The sequence below is a fragment of the Amphibalanus amphitrite genome, unplaced genomic scaffold (genome assembly GCF_019059575.1).
Source record: "Amphibalanus amphitrite isolate SeventyFive unplaced genomic scaffold, NRLGWU_Aamphi_draft 000863F_arrow, whole genome shotgun sequence".
NCBI classification, from domain to species: Eukaryota; Metazoa; Arthropoda; class Thecostraca; order Balanomorpha; family Balanidae; genus Amphibalanus; species Amphibalanus amphitrite.
The window spans coordinates 58,315-76,615 of record NW_024882357.1 but is presented as its reverse complement, the minus strand read 5'-3'; the positions used below and the strand labels follow the sequence as shown (position 1 = coordinate 76,615).

The window sequence follows — 18,301 nt, the reverse complement described above, 5'->3', positions numbered from 1 at the left end:
AGAGGGCTAGAAAGACGCGGTAAAAAGCAGTCGATAGCTCTAAATGCGTACGTTTGAAAGTATTTCAGTCATTTTTCATCTTAGAGCAATATTAGGTCACCAGAGGTCATCAAAGGTCAAAATTTGCCAATTGTCATACTCGTATTTTTCAGAAAACATGCCGTTATCTCAGGAACTAGGGCAGCTAGAAAAAACGCATGGAACAGCAATCGATACCTTTTGAACTCTTCTTTTGATAAGGTCATTATCAAAATTGACCTCAGGTCAACGGTTTAGCCTCCAGAGGGCAACAACTCCAAAAATAGCTGTTTTTACGAAAAGTGTTTTTCGACAATAACTTTCGACTACAAAAAGCCACGACATTTCTATTGTCAGAATCGTGTTCCTCTCGCCAAGACGCGTCGAATGAACTATACTTTGACCTTAAAAGGTCAACTTGAAAATTTGACCTCAGGTCAAGGTCATGACCTGACCGGAAAAGGTCATGTTGCATATCAGTCGATGCGTCTCATCAAGACAAACACAATGAGACCATCCCCAGCGTTCTATCTCTTTCCAATTGCGAGTTATTGGGAAAAAGCTGTTTTTAGCCTCAAATGACCTCGGATGACCTTTCTAGAGGCTATCAGCAAAAATGACACCTAGGTCATCACGGAAGGTCCAAATCATTGTGATTCTGAAATATTTGGACTGTACCTATGCGTACACACGGATCTCTAGAGGCATTTTCATTTTTCTCCATTGACTTGTAATGGAAAGGTCACGCCACTGACCTGACCTTAGGTCACGGATATAAAAAATCCGAGATATACAAATTGTAGCCTGCCCATAACAGCATGCAATCCACCAAGTTTAAAACCTTTCTGACGAACACTGCAGGCTGGACATGATTGCAAACTGTTTTTTAGGCTTGGTCAGTTAACTTGACCTGGTGACCTGACCTGACATGACCTGGGGTCAAAAATTTCACACATTGTCCCAAAATTGATGAACCAAAAGCTACCCCAAGCGGCGCGGCGCTACGCGCCGCGGTTTTTTATTCACACGCAAAAAACGCGACAGGGTGATAACATATGCCCCCCCCCCCACTGCACAGTGGGATTTTTCCGATCTAGCACGTATTTATTCGTAGAGGGCAAACCATAGGTAGAATTGTAGCCAGATTGTGCACAGATGTTGGCTGGTGTGTCCTGGTGAGAATTTTACCTGTAAATGTGCATAATCAACATAGTATAGGGGGTTCAATTGGACCCCCGCTCAGCCGTTTGGCCCCTGATCAAGCTAGAGCTTCGCGGAAAAGTCAAGCGTGCTGCCTATGACGAAATTAGGCCGAATATATCCAATTTCAAAGTCCAAGGTCATAAGCTGACTTTCCAAGTCAGGTTAATGACCCAACTAAAGTTGGGAAATCGAGACCTCTTGAAACTTCGCAAAGTTAGGGTGTTACGGGGTATTTTGGGGTGCTGATCACGAATTTCATGTTAGTTTTGATCACAGACGATGTCTTTATGCATTTACGCCAGGTCGGGTCAGGTCAGGTTAGATCAATTAGTAGGCGTCCTGCCGGCCATCCATAGAAGTGTCACCTACTACTGATAGCTTCGTAACATGGAACGAAGGCACTAGAACTACTTCGTAAATATTCAAATGGCTGCTAAAATCGAAATCAGCACCAAAAACTACCCTAGAAACAAGTAAAACTCGAAAAAGTGAACCAAGGTCATCAAAAGGTCAATGACCTTGACTTGACCTTCACGTGACCTTGACACCCACCATTATGCATGGCACCAACATCATTTCACATATTTGAACGTTTAAAACCACAAAAAGACTGGAAACCGCGGATAATGTGAGCTGGCATACGCCGAATCGCGATTCCGGCCAAACATGGTCTCGAGAAATATGCCACAGGTCAAAGGTCAGTTGGGTCAGAGTCATGAAATTTTTAGGTTAGATGTAAAATTGATGATCTCGAGGGTACCGAAAGTTTCGGCGCGATCGGCCGCTTTTTGCGCGAGTAATTTGCGGAAAACCATGGGGTTTTATCCGACCCCTTCCCCCTCCCCCTCCCCACAAGTGCGATGGTTAATAAGGTTACAGTATGTATAATTTACGTTTGTCATCCTATTCCTAATGAATGTGTCTCAGAAAATATGCATCATATAAATCACGAAGTAAAATTATTCGCCTATGTCCGGAACATACCTATATCGTGCTGTTTGCCCTAGCGCTCCTCGAGTGGGGTGTTAAGATACTCTAATGTGAATATTCCGTGTTCAGGCAAGTTTCGGCAGCCAAACTAGGCGTTGTCTTGTGCAGAAGAAAGTGGCGAATTCGATAGGATATATTTCGGAGTGGAAAAGTGTGGAGAACATTGTTGATTTCCTACATTTATTTAGAATACCATTCCTTCAATATGGTGTCTGTAAGGGTTTTTTGTAAAGGGCATTTTTGTGACCTTAGTAAGGTTGTGGCATACTTTCTGTTTGCCATTCAATTCCTAATAAAGGTGCCTTTCAGACGATATGCAACTTTAAGACCTCGCAAGATTAAAACCAACAGGACAGGACAATGAAATTGAGCTATACTTTCGGGCCTTGCTGAGCCCATTGAGTAATCACGCATGAGTGTGAACTTTGGGCGCATTTTTCCTAGTTTTGCTGTGGACATACAGATAAAACAATGTCATATATGAAAAATTCAGACATTTCTTAGCCCTACTGACACAAAAAATAAACAAAAATCCAAAAAATATTTTTTGAATTAATAGGCGCTAGATCGGAAAAATCCCCACTGTGCACTGGGGCGAAGGCTAACCGTCCACACCAGCACTGTTGTGTCCTGAAAGGCCGGTTTGAGCGGAGGCACGACTTCCACCGGGTGATTTGATAAAAAAACGTCCATTTTAGAGTGGTGCCATGCCATCCGACGTCTTTCTTTTCTTGGCATCGCTGTCAATCCAGTTGTTTCGTATTTGTATGGCACTTCGAGGTTAGTATGTTTTGCCACTCATTCAATGTCGACATGACATTACTCTCTCTCTCTCTCTCCAAACTACTTCCTATATTTACGTTCTAAATATATATACATACGCACAATGAATAATATATATATGAATAATCTATGAATAATGAATAATCTATAATCTATACGCACAATGTATAACGCACAATGAACAAAATACCTACTCTCACCGGGCCTATATGCAAGTATATTTGTGGCGGCCCGTAAGCCGAATTCAAAATTTCAAGATTCTAAGAAAATACTCTTAAAGTGCTTTTATGTAACCGATGAAATTAAGATTAACACCCAGATCGCCCGAATTTTCGCTGATGGGAAATTTGAAAGTGATATTAGGTCACCAAATCACCAAACAGTTCTGTGATGTAAAGAGAAAATGAGTTTTCTCATCGTTTCTCCCAAAGTTCCTCAGCGTCATCCAAGACCCCGGCGGGGCCTGTTATTTCTGAAAGTGCCAATCAATTATCCTTATGAGGAGGATCCGTGCAGATTTCACATGAAATCCAACAATGATGGAAAATTATGAAAAATGTAGAACAGTCTGGGTGAATGATGGATGAGGTGAAACGAGGTGAATTTGTATCGACACTTGGCTAATAGTTTTACGAATTTCGAATACAGTCATTTAAAGTAACTGGCCCCTTTTACGATACCCGGCAAGAACAATCGTTAAAATGTTATTGACGTAACATTATGGTCCTCCGGGCCGGATACAGTACCGTAAAATAACTGTAACCAGTTAAGGAATTGATTGACTGCGATTCGATAGGTAACGTAACTATGAGTGTACGATCGGCTTGCGGTGATAGGTCTGCATCTGCAAGTCTCAAAACCCGAAGTGAGGCTGAAATGAGCTCTACGTCCACCACTCGCAGTTCGGTAAGGAGGCGAGCGCTCGTATCACAGCTCAAAGCCGAACAGGCGAAGCGAGTGGCAGACGAGAAGATTAAGGCAGCTGAGGTTCGTGCGAGACTAGCAAGAGATGAGGCTTTAGCTGAAGCACGACAGGCAGCTGACCAAGCGGAGGTAGACGCGCTGGAGCTTCAAATATTGGAAGAAGAGGTTGGATTGCGAAATTCGGTCGGCACTGCAGATGAAGATGGAATGCGACCGGTGTCCATGCAGCACCAGCCGCCGTCCATGGACCGCGCTGTTGACAGGGTGAGCCCTGTGCCGCCGACCCCGATGGCTCGCGCTCAGAACGAGCAGTCTGATCAGCGGGTCCAGTGTCCACTGCTTGGTGACACGCCAGCTGCAGCGTGTCAAAGTATTGCCGGAGCGCAGCCTGGAAATGCGGGAGGGAGTAACCAGACTCGTCCACCCGATCAAGAGAACAACCCGGCAAACAGATCGCCCGATCGAAGCCATCGCACAAGACGATGGGTTGAAGCCAACACAAACTTCGCTCCTGTTCATGCCTCGCTGCCCAAGATACAGCTTGGGATGTTTGATGGGTCTCCGTTAGAGTGGCCCCGGTGGATCTCGCTCTTTCGAGCCCTGGTTCATGATAATGCGTCACTGACTGACACAGAGCGCATGATTCACCTCCAGTCGTTCCTGACGGGAGACGCTTGTTGTTGTTGTTGTTGTTTCTCCCTCTGCTCCTCACGGGAGCATAGCCAGGCGGCTCTGGAAGCGTCTGGCGGCGGCCGCCAGGGCCGCCACCACTGAGGTCTCCCGGACCTCCTCCAGCCTGGGATGGATGTGACCCAGGGTTGAATGTCTCAGTCGCATCAGCGCCGGACATCTCAGCAGCACGTGTGCCGGCGTGTCAGGCTCCTCATTGCACAGGGGGCAGCGGGCCGCCACACAGCCCTCGTCGCGGCAGCCCTCACATCCCACAGAGGGAACGGCCCCGATCCTGTGCAAGTAGGCCCTGGAGCCCGACCAGTGCCCGGCTCGCAGCTGGTGGACGTCCACCGCGCGCTCCCGGTCCAGCCCCGCCACCGGTGGGGGGAATCGGCCCCCCATCAGCGACCGGAACCAGCCGGGGGGCCAGGCCCGGACCGTGTCGTCGCGGGCGGCCCTAGCCACCGCTCGGGTGATTGTCCTGATGTCTGCAGGCACGCTGTCTTGTGGTAGTTCCGCGGCCTCTCGGGCCACTCTGTCGGCTCGCTCATTACCCTCCACACCACAGTGCGAGGGGACCCACTGGACGTGGATCTTCCGGCCATTCTCCGAGAGGGCGAACATGGCTCTCCAAGCCGCTACCCCCAGCGGGGAGGTCTGGGCGGCCGGGCCGTTGCGCAGGGTCGCCACTGCTGAGAGGCTATCCGTGCAGACCACGATAGGCAGGTCCTGGTCTCTGTCTCTTTGGGTTAGGGTCTCCAGGCCGGTCACCAGCGCTACCATCTCTGCGCGGTAACTGGAACATAGCTGTCCGGCCGGGACCCGCAGCTCCTCGGTCTCTTCATCCGGCCAGACCATCACGGCCCCAGCTCCGCCCCTCGAGACTCCGCCCGCCGCGGACCCGTCCGTCCACAGCCAGACGGCGCACTGCGGCAGGGACGCGAGGTGCAGGGCGGCCGCGCGCTCCTTTTCCGCCGCCGCGGCGCCGGCCCGGAGGGGGCCCACGTCCATCCTGAAGGTGACGCCTGATGACTGCCGCCACGGCGGTATCCGAGGGGGGAGCACCGGCTCCACCGGCAGTGCGACACCGGCCTTCTCCCAGGCCCGGCGGCCCCGCTCTCTCCACCCCCGAACTGAGGCCAGGCGCGCCGGTGCCGAGGCCTCGGCGGTCGCGCGCAGGGGGTCCCCCGGCGGCAGGGCCAGCGCCCTTCCCAGCAGCCTGGCGGCCAACGTCCATCCCCTCTCCTCCATCGGGGCTAGTCGAGCCTCCGCCATCAGCGCGTGGGTCGGTGTTGATCGTGGGCACCCGGTGATGATGCGGGCCGCCCCCCGCAGTTCCCGCTCCAGGAGCTCCACGTGCGAGGGGGCGGCCGCCGGCAGCCACGCGGCGGCGGCGTGCTCGAGCGCCCCGCGGACGTAGCCGTTGGCCACCGTCCTCAGGGCATCCTCGTCCAGGCCCCAGCTGCGTCCGCCGAGGCGGCGCAGGTGAGCCAGCCGGGGGCGAACTCGTTTCCGGAGACGACGACAGTGGGCACCGAACTGGAGGCGGCGGTCGAGCTCTATGCCGAGGAGGACTAGGGTGTCTTTCGCCTGCACCGTCTTTCCTGCCACCTTGATGGTGCCTCGGACGGCGTCTCGGGCGTTCTGGGAGAGCACCAGTAGTTGGGTTTTCTCCCCGGCGACCAGCATCTTGTTGTGATGAGCCCACGCGACGAGGGCGTCTGCCGCTGTCTGCGCTCGACCTCTCGCCACCTCAATGGTGTTGCCCGAGCATAGAACTGCCGTGTCGTCGGCGTATATGTAGGGGGAGGTGCCCGGCGCTCGGAGGGCCTCGGCCAGGTCTGCCGCCCACAACAGGAACAAGTAGGGCGACAGAACACTGCCCTGGGGCAGCCCGGCGCGGAACAACCTCGACTTGGAGAGGGCTCCTTGAACTTCAACCCTCGCTCTTCTGTCGCGTAACCATCCCCATACCCACCGGACAAGGCAGAGGGGGAGGCCGCTCTCGAGGAGTTTCAGACGCAGTAACTTGTGGTCTACGACGTCATACGCTCTACTGAAGTCGAAGGCTGTCAGGAGGAATTTCTGTGCTGACTCTCCGTCCTGGCGTTTTGACCGTTTGTCTCTCTTTGGCTTCTGCCATCCGTCTTGCACGTCTTGCACAAGTCGCCCGATACTGTCCTCCGCCGATCTTCCTGCTCTGAACCCCACTTGTTCGGGGGGGATGAGTCGGCGTTCTTCGGCCAGAAACTCCAGCCGGGGGAGTAGCATCCGCTCGGCGAGTTTCCCTACACAACTGGTGAGGGCAATTGGCCGGTAACTTGACAGGAGCCTCTTATCCTTCGATGCTTTCGGTATCGGTACCACGGTTGCCGAGCGCCACTCTTGGGGGACCGCTCCTGTCTTCCATGACTGGTTGATGAGGTGGAGCAGTGCGCTCCGGGCCACCGGACCAAGGTGCCGCAGCATTTCAGGTGTGATGCCATCGGGGCCGGGGGACTTGCGCAGTTGTGTCTTCTGGATGGCTTGAGCGAGTTCCTCTTCAGTGAAGGCCGAGCAGCACCCGGTGCGGTCGTTCTGACACTCGGAGCATGTGTGTCGGTCTATCCGGTTCAGCCGCTCCCGCGCCGCTCGGTCTATCTTGGGACTCCTCACTTGCCTCGAGACAGTGGCATATTGATGTGCAAAGGCGTTCGCCTTTGCCTCGGCGGAGACGAGAAGTCGGTCGCCGGCCTTCATCGCTTCGCCGTCCCGGTGTTCGTCATCTCCTCCTCCCTCCCACTTCTTGAGCATTCGGGAGACTCGACCGACGCTGGACGGGCGGTTCAGTTCAGTGGTGACGAATTCTCGGAAAGACTCTCGAGAGACTCGTGCCTCCACCTCTGCTGCACGCTTCTTGGCATTGATCCAGCGCGTCTTGGATGAGGGATCTTCGGCTGTCACAGCCCGTCTCGCCGCTTGTCGCTCCTCTGCCGCTCTCAACACATCCGGATGCAGGGCCCATGGCTTTGCGTCTCGGCGAGCACCTCGGGGGATGTGTCTCTTCCCGGCTTCCTGGAGTGCGGCTGTGAAGCGAGAGGACAGCTGTTGGACCGTGGCCTCCGGGAGGGGCGGCTCAGCGAGGGCCGCCTCACAGCTCCCGCGGAACTGCAGCCAGTCGGCCTTGTGGTGGGCCCACCGGGTCTTGCGCCTGCGTTGTGGGGGTTCCGACACTCCTCGGAGCTCGACCACCATGGGTAGGTGGTCGCTCCCGAGGTCCGGGCCCCGGCTCCAGCTTGCTCTGGTCGCCAGCTCCTGACTGCAGGAGCTGGCGAGACCCGTTCACGTCACGGGAGACGTGAACGGGTCTCCCGTGAACGGGAGACGCTCGTGAAGCCGTGCGTGGTCTGCTCTGTGACATGTCGCTCTATGAAGTGGCGCTGAGCGAGCTGGAGACTCAATTTGGAAACCCGACTGCTGTCGTCCAGAGCACACTCAGCAGCATTCTTCAGCACCCGGTAGTGAAGCACAACGATATCGCTGGCCTGACAAGTCTGTCGCGAGCCCTGCACACGGCCGTGTGCGTACTAAAGAGCATGGGCTACCAAGCGGATTTGGCCGCGACCTCTTCAATGCAGCAGGTGATAGCCAAGCTACCAAGCACGCTGGCCTGGCAGTGGGGCCAGTTAGAAGTGGAAATGATGCCACACGTACCCACTCTGGAGGACATTGATTCTTGGCTTGGGAAAGTAGTGCTGGCGGGCCGCCGCGTTCAGCCTGCGCTCTGCTCAAAGGTACAGGACAGTGTCGCCAGATCAGCGCATACACCGGCACCGCTGAACAGGCGCCGGGGCGACACAAGAGGGAACACAAGTTCAGCTCAGCGCACAACTTTAGCGACTGCTTCAGGAGCGGCTGTCAGTGCTGAATGTGTTGTGTGCCAAAGTGGCGCCCACGCACTCGCCGAATGCCCATCTTTTCTGGAGAAAACACCGGAGGAGCGCGGTCACATCGTGCGCAGTGGCCGTCGCTGTTTCCGATGTCTCAGTACTGGCCACTGGCTGAGCAAATGTTCGAGCAGGACAGTCTGTGGAGAGCGGGGCTGCAAGGGGAGACACCATCGCCTTCTCCATATACCGTCGGCGCAATCTCCTCATCCCGCACAAACAAGACCGACGGCGACGGCAGACGCCCGTGACGTAATGGCAATGACGCAGACGGAGACGCATACAAGTCAGCGCACCTTGCTACAACTTGTTCCAATCCGGATTCATGGAACTGAAGGACGCTACAAGGATACCCTCGCACTGTTGGACTCCGGTGCCGATACGAGTCTGTGCGAGGAGCACGTGCTTAAGGAGCTAGGGATTGACGGAGACAGGAGGGAGCTACAACTGGCCAATGTTGAAGGAAGCGGAGACAACAGACTCGCGATCAGAACGAGTCTACAAGTGTCCTCCTTGTCCCCAGGAAGTAACGCCAAGACGGTCACAGTACCAGAGGTGTTCTCCGTCGTCCGACTGAATGTGCGTCCTCAAAGCGTGGACTGGAAGCAAAGGAAGGCCTGGAAGCATCTGGATGACATAGTGATTCCAGACAACAATGGAAAGGCCGTTGAACTGCTGCTGGGGGCCAATGTTCTGGAGGCCATGCTGCAGCAGGAGGTCAGAGTCGGCAAGCCAGGACAACCAGTGGCAGTACGAACCCACTTTGGCTGGTGTCTGACCGGAAATGTGGCTCAGCTGGTGACCCATGGCCAGCGAGAAGTGATGCACATTTCCAAGCACCGCTCAGCTGATGACGAGCTGGTGACTATGCTGAAGGACTGGTGGTCAACGGAGGCATTTGGTACTGCGTACAACATGAAAGAGCCGACATCGCAGGAAGACCGGCGAGCTGAAGACATCATGGCAAGGACTACCACGTGGCGCGGCGATCGCTACGAGACAGGGCTGCTGTGGTGTGATGAAAATGTCAAGCTGCCTGACAACTACCCCATGGCCATGCGCCGGCTGGAAAACACAGAGAGGACTCTGCGCCGAGCTCCTGAGAAGGCGACAGCGTACCAACAGAGTATGGAGGAAAATGTGAAGAAAGGATATGCGCGGAAGCTTGATGATGAGGAACTGCTGGTACAACATGACCGCACCTGGTATTTGCCTCATCACGCAGTCACCAGCAAGCCAGGCAAATTCCGCGTGGTCTTCGACGCAGCGAGCAGCTATGGAGGTAGCTCCCTTAATGGGCATCTGCTGTCTGGACCGGACCTCCTAAGATCACTCCCAGGGGTGCTGCTACGTTTCCGTCTAGGGTCTGTTGGTCTCTGCGCCGACATAGAGAAGATGTTCATGCAGGTGGCTGTGAGAGCTGAGGACCAGGCCTCACTCCGCTATCTCTGGCGCGATCTGGATAGCACCCGTCCGCCAGATATATACCAAATGGACAGGGTAATATTCGGTGCTCGGAGCTCTCCAGCATCAGCCAGCTATGTACTACGCCGAACAGCCCAAGAGAAGAGTGATGACACTGTAGCTGGACGCAGAGCACGTGAAATTGTCGAAAGAGACTTCTATATGGACGATTTGGCCACCTCTGAACCAGACAACGATACAGCACAAGAGACGGCGGCAGAAGTGACGGCGCTGCTCTCCAGGGGAGGCTTTAGACTCTGCAAATGGAACAGCAACTCCAGGGAGGTGCTTGCGAGGATCTCGATGGAAGACAGAGCGGCTGGTGCCGTAGATCTAAACGCGTCACTACCGACACAGAAGGTCCTGGGTGTGCAGTGGGATGCAGAGCTAGATGAGCTGAGTCCCAGTGCTCCGACAGTCACGAATGTCGGGCCGACAACGCCAACTACAAAGCGCGAGATTTTACGGGTTATCGCTGGTATTTTTGACCCGCTGGGGCTGGCGAGCCCTTTCCTGGTCATGGGGAAGATGATACTGCAGACACTGGTCGACTGAACAACACACCTGGGACAGGCCTCTCTCTGACGAGGAGTGCAGCGAAGTGGCAGCTTGGATCTCAGAGTTGTCGTCCGACTGAATGTGCGTCCTCAAAGCGTGGACTGGAAGCAAAGGAAGGCCTGGAAGCATCTGGATGACATAGTGATTCCAGACAACAATGGAAAGGCCGTTGAACTGCTGCTGGGGGCCAATGTTCTGGAGGCCATGCTGCAGCAGGAGGTCAGAGTCGGCAAGCCAGGACAACCAGTGGCAGTACGAACCCACTTTGGCTGGTGTCTGACCGGAAATGTGGCTCAGCTGGTGACCCATGGCCAGCGAGAAGTGATGCACATTTCCAAGCACCGCTCAGCTGATGACGAGCTGGTGACTATGCTGAAGGACTGGTGGTCAACGGAGGCATTTGGTACTGCGTACAACATGAAAGAGCCGACATCGCAGGAAGACCGGCGAGCTGAAGACATCATGGCAAGGACTACCACGTGGCGCGGCGATCGCTACGAGACAGGGCTGCTGTGGTGTGACGAAAATGTCAAGCTGCCTGACAACTACCCCATGGCCATGCGCCGGCTGGAAAACACAGAGAGGACTCTGCGCCGAGCTCCTGAGAAGGCGACAGCGTACCAACAGAGTATGGAGGAAAATGTGAAGAAAGGATATGCGCGGAAGCTTGATGATGAGGAACTGCTGGTACAACATGACCGCACCTGGTATTTGCCTCATCACGCAGTCACCAGCAAGCCAGGCAAATTCCGCGTGGTCTTCGACGCAGCGAGCAGCTATGGAGGTAGCTCCCTTAATGGGCATCTGCTGTCTGGACCGGACCTCCTAAGATCACTCCCAGGGGTGCTGCTACGTTTCCGTCTAGGGTCTGTTGGTCTCTGCGCCGACATAGAGAAGATGTTCATGCAGGTGGCTGTGAGAGCTGAGGACCAGGCCTCACTCCGCTATCTCTGGCGCGATCTGGATAGCACCCGTCCGCCAGATATATACCAAATGGACAGGGTAATATTCGGTGCTCGGAGCTCTCCAGCATCAGCCAGCTATGTACTACGCCGAACAGCCCAAGAGAAGAGTGATGACACTGTAGCTGGACGCAGAGCACGTGAAATTGTCGAAAGAGACTTCTATATGGACGATTTGGCCACCTCTGAACCAGACAACGATACAGCACAAGAGACGGCGGCAGAAGTGACGGCGCTGCTCTCCAGGGGAGGCTTTAGACTCTGCAAATGGAACAGCAACTCCAGGGAGGTACTTGCGAGGATCTCGATGGAAGACAGAGCGGCTGGTGCCGTAGATCTAAACGCGTCACTACCGACACAGAAGGTCCTGGGTGTGCAGTGGGATGCAGAGCTAGATGAGCTGAGTCCCAGTGCTCCGACAGTCACGAATGTCGGGCCGACAACGCCAACTACAAAGCGCGAGATTTTACGGGTTATCGCTGGTATTTTTGACCCGCTGGGGCTGGCGAGCCCTTTCCTGGTTATGGGGAAGATGATACTGCAGACACTCTGGTCGACTGAACACACCTGGGACAGCCCTCTCTCTGACGAGGAGTGCAGCGAAGTGGCAGCTTGGATCTCAGAGTTGCAGTCAATAGAGAAGATTCGAGTCCCAAGATGCTACGCGTATCAGCAACACACCAAGATAACAGTCACGAAGACGTTACACGTCTTCTGTGACGCCTCTGAGCGAGCCTTTGGGGCAGTCGCTTACCTCAGGCACGAATATGCAGACGGTGCCATCCACTGCTCCTTGATTATGAGCCGATGTAGGGTGGCGCCGCTAAAAAGGTTGACGATCGTCCGTCTAGAGATGCAGGCGGCGGTGCTGGCTGTGCGCTTGGCGGCCCAAGTAGCTCAGGAGCTGAACTTGAATCAAAGTGACACGGTCTTTTGGAGCGACAGCAAAGTCGTCCTCAGCTACATCGAGAACAACAGCAGGCGCTTCCACACGTTCGTTGCTAATCGTGTGGCCGAGATCCGTGACGTGTCTGAGCCCAGACAGTGGCGTCATGTGCCGACCGAGCTCAACCCAGCAGACGACTGCTCGCGGGGATCGAAAGCCTCCGACCTGAAGAGAGACAGCCGATGGATAAGGGGACCCGACTTCTTGTGGCAGTCAGAAGATGCCTGGCCACCAGACCAGCAGCTGTCACTGAAAGATGAGGATCCAGAGCTTAAGACCGTGATGGTCACACAACACAGCACCCGGCTGGCCACCCTTACCCTGCCTGACCCACAACGGTTCTCTAAATGGGTCCGCTACCAAAGAACCGTCGCCTGGATTCTGCGATTCACGAGGAACATGTTGAGAGTGCTGAAGTCTCAGGTCGCACAGCCAAACGCTCTCGAGCGGGAGCCACTATCCGTCGAGGAGCTACACGAAGCAGAAAACATGGCGGTGCGATGTGCCCAACGGGAGGCATTTGCTCAAGAGATTGATGCACTGAACGAAGGTAAGGAGCTCCCTTCGTCAAGCAGTCTTCTGCAGCTGACTCCAATGCTAGACTCAGAGGGGCTGTTACGAGTCGGCGGACGGCTATCTAATGCTCCTATGCCAGAAGAGACCCGCCACCCTGTGATCCTCCCGAGAAGTAGCTGCATCTCGAGGCTCATCATCGACGCAGTTCATCGACGACTGATGCACGCGGGAACCGAACATGTCCTAAATGAGCTCCGTCAGGCCTACTGGGTGCCGCGCGCCCGGCAAGAAGTCAAGAAGGTAGTGGCTGACTGCCCTCTTTGCCGACGACGCCGAGCTAAGCCGTGTCAGCCCCGCATGGCCGACTTGCCGACCGCACGTTTCGACACGAAGTACGCCTTCAGTTCAATTGGGCTCGACTTCTTCGGTCCTCTAAAGATCAAGGTGCATGGAGGACGAATCGAGAAGAAGTGGTGTATGCTGGTCACGTGCCTCTCCACGCGCGGGGTCCATCTGGAGCTGACATCCTCCCTGAGTACCGACAGCTTCCTGATGGCCTTCCGCAGATATATCGCACGACGTGGTCCGCCATCAGACGTCTTCTGTGACAACGGGTCGTGTCTGCGAGCTGGAGAGAAAGAGCTACGCCAGCAGCTGCGACAATGGAACCAGCACACTATCAGCGATGAGCTCACTCAACACGACATCCGGTGGCATTTTAACCCACCGGCTGCCTGTGATATGGGCGGCGCCTGGGAACGGATGGTGGGGACTGTCAAACGCGCGCTGAGAGCTGTCCGCGGGCGGCTGCTTGTCTCCGAGGAAGTACTGCACACTGTTCTGACTGAAGTGGAAGCAGTTGTCAACAGCCGCCCACTCACGCACGTGTCGACAGACCCGAACAGTTTGGAGGCACTGACGCCCAATCATCTGCTGTTGGGGCGTCCGGTCAGGCGCCTGCCTCCAGGATTGTTCCGAGACGAAGAGAGCTGCTCTACACGAGTTTGGCGGCAGAGCCAGGCGCTAACAGACCAGTTCTGGCGGAGATGGCTTCGAGAGTATGTACCAGGTCTGGCATGCCGACCGAAGTGGAGATCGGAAAGTCGCAGCCTGGCAGTGGGGGATCTCGTCCTCATCGTGGAGAACGGCAGCCCGCGCGGCCAGTGGCCCCTGGGACGCGTGACCGAGACAGTTCCTGGGCCTGATGGCCGCGTCCGGTCGGCGCGCGTACTGGTCCGTGGAGGAGAAGTGCACCGCCCCGCCCGGCGGCTCTGCCTGCTGGAGGAGGCGCCCGGGTCATGAGCTCGTGTGCGCCTGGTCCGCTCCGTTGGCGGGGGGAGGGTGTTATTTCTGAAAGTGCCAATCAATTATCCTTATGAGGAGGATCCGTGCAGATTTCACATGAAATCCAACAATGATGGAAAATTATGAAAAATGTAGAACAGTCTGGGTGAATGATGGATGAGGTGAAACGAGGTGAATTTGTATCGACACTTGGCTAATAGTTTTACGAATTTCGAATACAGTCATTTAAAGTAACTGGCCCCTTTTACGATACCCGGCAAGAACAATCGTTAAAATGTTATTGACGTAACAGGGCCCATCAAACAATCTCCAATCGCTCTTATGTTGCCAGGCCGGGCGAGGAGCTGGCGCGTGACTCATCTGGCAACTTCCGGCCGGAGGACGTGACGTCGCCGCCGGTGCTGGACGTGACGTTGAAGGCCGGTGACCTGCTGTACTTTCCTCGGGGTACGATCCACCAGGGCCGCTCGCTGCCGGACGAACACAGCATGCACATCACCATCTCCTGCTACCAGCACGTGGCCTGGGCCGACCTGCTAGAAAAGTGAGCCCCAGGGGGGGGGGTCGGACTCACCGGGTACTGGCTGGATATGGGGAGACGTTGACTTTGTCACATATTCTGTCGTTACATTTCCACGTCGTGTAGGTGCCCGCTTACCCTGCATGTGTTGTGTGCACTCGTACTCGCAATACCATGGTTAGATTGATTTGTGCGAATATATCTTCAAAGTCATCATACAACATTATTTTTATTCAATCTCGTTTTCTTCGCTTGAATATAACATGCCAACACGTCTGATCTTTGACAAATGCCATTTTGTCGCGCTTTATGTCCTATCCGTGCCCTCCTCTTATCCCCATGTGTGCTGGTTCTCCGCAGGATGGTGCCCGTAGCACTACAGACGGCCATCTCTGAGGATGTGGAATTCCGCCGCGGGCTGCCCGTCGGATTCCTCGGCCACGCCGGCATCGTGAACGACGAGAGCACCTCCACTCAGAGGTGAGACGCTGATCGTAAGAAGCGGGTACCTCTCATCCCGCAGGGAGCTTAGAACTTGTCCCACCCAACCGAGGCGTTAGGAAGGGATGCCTGAAACGGTGTCATCAGGCAGTCCGAAGAGTTGAGATGCTTGGGAACCTCACTCGTATAATCTAAGAAACAGGGTCTACCTTTACCACAGGCTGGGTGTGTTCAGCTGTTATTGGTATGCACGTGGTCGATGCTTAACAGCTAGCAATGAACAGATTTTAGACGTTGTAGCAATCTTCGTAAATAAAACACCATGATCTACTGTTTTTGTTATCCGTTAGGCTACTTTCAGACAAGATCTGTGTTGCCCCTTTCACGTTTTACCCTGCCCCCCCCCCCTGATCTGACCCGTCTTCCTCTGTTTCTGTTTTGCTGCGGATACAGGAAGGAGCTTCTGGACACCGCCCGCCGGCTGGTGACCCGACTGGCCGACTTTCTGCCGGTGGACGCGGCAGTCGATCAGATGGGCAAGCAGTTCATGCGAGACGCACTGCCACCGTGCCTCTCCAAAGGTCAGAGGTGATGGCACCCAAAGGACTGAAGGTCGAGGGATTGCATTGTCATTGTCATTGGTGAACTTACAGTTGTGGATGAAATGATGATGGAATCGTCTAGGTTAAATTCCTTTTGGTGATGAAAGTCGAATAGGGACATTAGGAGTTATTTGTATTTATGCTCGAATGGACATTATTTTATAAAAGCACATATTCATTTTGATTCAATGTTTTACCAAGGGAGAGCGCCACGATGTCGCCTCGCCGGACTGGTGACGTCGGCCGTAACCTGTAGTTTCGTTTTCAGACGAGAGATGTCGCTCCGTGCACGAGGACGGCGAGCGGTGGGCGGACGGCGCTGTCCGTGGCCAGGCTACCATGGACGGCTCCACTGAGATCAAACTGATCCGAGGAAACGTCGTACGGTCAGTACCGAGAGGAACGGTCCGTAATCCGTGGTCTTCTCTGGACTTTGGCGGCTAGGGGAGTGATTGTATAGAAATTATGTCTTGAAGGTCTGATGAGATGACCACCAGTCCGGACAGAGAAGCGTGAGAATGTGGATGAGCTGATCCTGTGGAAAGCAAGGACACTGAGCGGCTAGTTTCCCATGTTTTGTGTCGCCCTGCCCTCCGTCCGACCTCTCCCCTCCCTCCCCTCAGACTGGTGAACGAAGGTGACGAGCTGCGGCTGTACCATTGCCTGGAGAACTCTCGGCTGTATCAGGAGATGCCCGAGCAGTACCTGGTGATCGGCGACGACGAGCAGGCCGACGCCGTCTCCGTGCTGCTGGAGAACTACCCGAGGTACACCGCCATCGACCTGCTGCCCGGCACCGAACCGGAGGCCAAGGTATGTGTGGAGGAGTAGAGGGTCACACTGGCGGATCCAGGCTTGCGTTTTGGGGGGGGCCAACTCATGCAGGAGTCAAACCTAGGGTACCCCCAAATCCTGTTTTCTCATCGGATTTAGGCCACTTATTTTTCGTCACAGCCCTGACACTATGAATATTTTTTTTTAACTAAAAAGAAAAATATATAAATGGTAGCCCACCCGACCCATGCCTTTATATTACTTTGTAAACACTTACCATTCCTTTTGTCGACCAGTTAACCCGCTTCGAGTCAGTGCTTGGCTCCATTTGCGGGCCGGAAGGTGGTAAAACACCCCCTGTCTAACTCGGCTCCTGGGCCACGCACTGATTGAACTATGTTTCATTATCGTTTGGTGGAGGGGGCAAACGGGACACTTAAGGCCTCTGGGAAGGGGGCATGGCCCTAAATGCCCCCTCCCTGGATCCGCCAGTGTAAGAGACCATTGGAGCTGCAGTTGGGTACCTCAGACGTCAGGGTACGCCCTCAGATGTATAGGACTCGCATGGAGACCTCTTATGCTATAGTGGACTGAAAGGACCCAAAGGAGCCTGTCTAGGGCTCCCGGAGATAGACGTGGGCCCTCGGGAGTCCGCCAGAGCCCCCAATGAGGGATAAAAGAGGGATACCAAGTGCCTGCAATTGCATATTGCATAAGCCATAACGCCTTTACAAATCAATATACATTATGTATCAGTGGCAGATCCAAGGGGGGCCACATGGGTCATGACCCCCTTGGTACGCCCGGGGGAACCACAGGCCTGTCAGGGGCATCACCAGCCCGCCAGGGGCACCACAGGCCTAGCAAGGGCACCACGGGCCTGTGAGGGGCCCCACAGGCTTGTCAGGGGCACCCCAGGTCTGTCAGAGACACCAGAGACCTGCCAGGGGCGCCGCCGGCCTCGCAGGGGAACCATGGGCCAGTCAGGGGCACCAGAGGCCTAGCAGGGGTACCACAGGCCTTACAGGGGCACCACCGGCCTTGCAGGGGCACCTTGGGCCTGTCAGGGGCACCACAGTCCTGTCAGAGCCCAGGGGCACCAGCGGCCTAGCAGGGGCACCACAGGCCTGCCAGGGGCACCACCGGCCTCGCAGGGGCACCATGGGCCTGTCAGGGGCCCCACCGGCCTCGCAGGGGCACCACCGGCCTGGCCTCGCAGGCATCACGGCATCACGCAGAGGCACCTTGGGCCTGTTGGGGGCAGCACGGGCCTGTTGGGGGCACTTTAGGCTTGTCAGGGGCACCACAGTCCTGTCAGGTCCCAGGGGCATCAGCAGCCTAGCAGGGACACCCTAGGCCCGCCAGAGGCACCACAGGCCTGCCAGGGTCCAGGGGCACCACAGGCCTAGCAAGGGCACCACGGGCCTGTTAGGGGCACCTCAGGCTCCCGTGCCCCCCCCCCCCCGGATCCGCCAGTGATGCCACACCACGCGAAACACCGCCAACTACCAGCTGCCGCGCCATAAACACGTGCCAACAACAGTCTTTTTTTGAAGGTCGACTCCGCTCGCGCAACTTTTGACTGACCCTCACTGCTACCATATTGCTTCCATATTATGCTGTGGAAAGCTTTACTTCACCAAGTGGCTAAAAACCTCTATCAAGGTATATTTTCTTAGCAATTTTTCTGACGTTTT

General features: G+C 55.1%; 2 protein-coding genes across 5 annotated transcripts in view; both read left to right on the top strand.

Moving 5' to 3' along the window:
- Positions 1-18,301, top strand: part of LOC122367320 (ribosomal oxygenase 1-like) — a 51,651-nt gene that overhangs the window by 32,683 nt on the left and 667 nt on the right. For all 4 annotated transcript variants that reach the window (XM_043340332.1, XM_043340330.1, XM_043340331.1 and 1 more), the window contains exons 7-11: positions 14,599-14,811; positions 15,148-15,267; positions 15,682-15,809; positions 16,099-16,216; positions 16,454-16,643. In XM_043340332.1, coding sequence (XP_043196267.1) covers positions 14,599-14,811; positions 15,148-15,267; positions 15,682-15,809; positions 16,099-16,216; positions 16,454-16,643 — 769 coding nt within the window. The remainder of the gene's footprint in view (positions 1-14,598; positions 14,812-15,147; positions 15,268-15,681; positions 15,810-16,098; positions 16,217-16,453; positions 16,644-18,301) is intronic.
- Positions 5,858-11,747, top strand: LOC122367319. The gene has a single exon (XM_043340329.1). It carries the CDS (start codon positions 7,989-7,991, stop codon positions 10,533-10,535), a length of 2,547 nt encoding a protein of 848 aa, XP_043196264.1. The 5' UTR covers positions 5,858-7,988; the 3' UTR covers positions 10,536-11,747.

Bases quoted from the DNA above. Each gene is read 5' to 3' on its own strand.
- LOC122367319 (XM_043340329.1), top strand. From the start codon at position 7,989: ATGTCGCTCTATGAAGTGGCGCTGAGCGAGCTGGAGACTCAATTTGGA.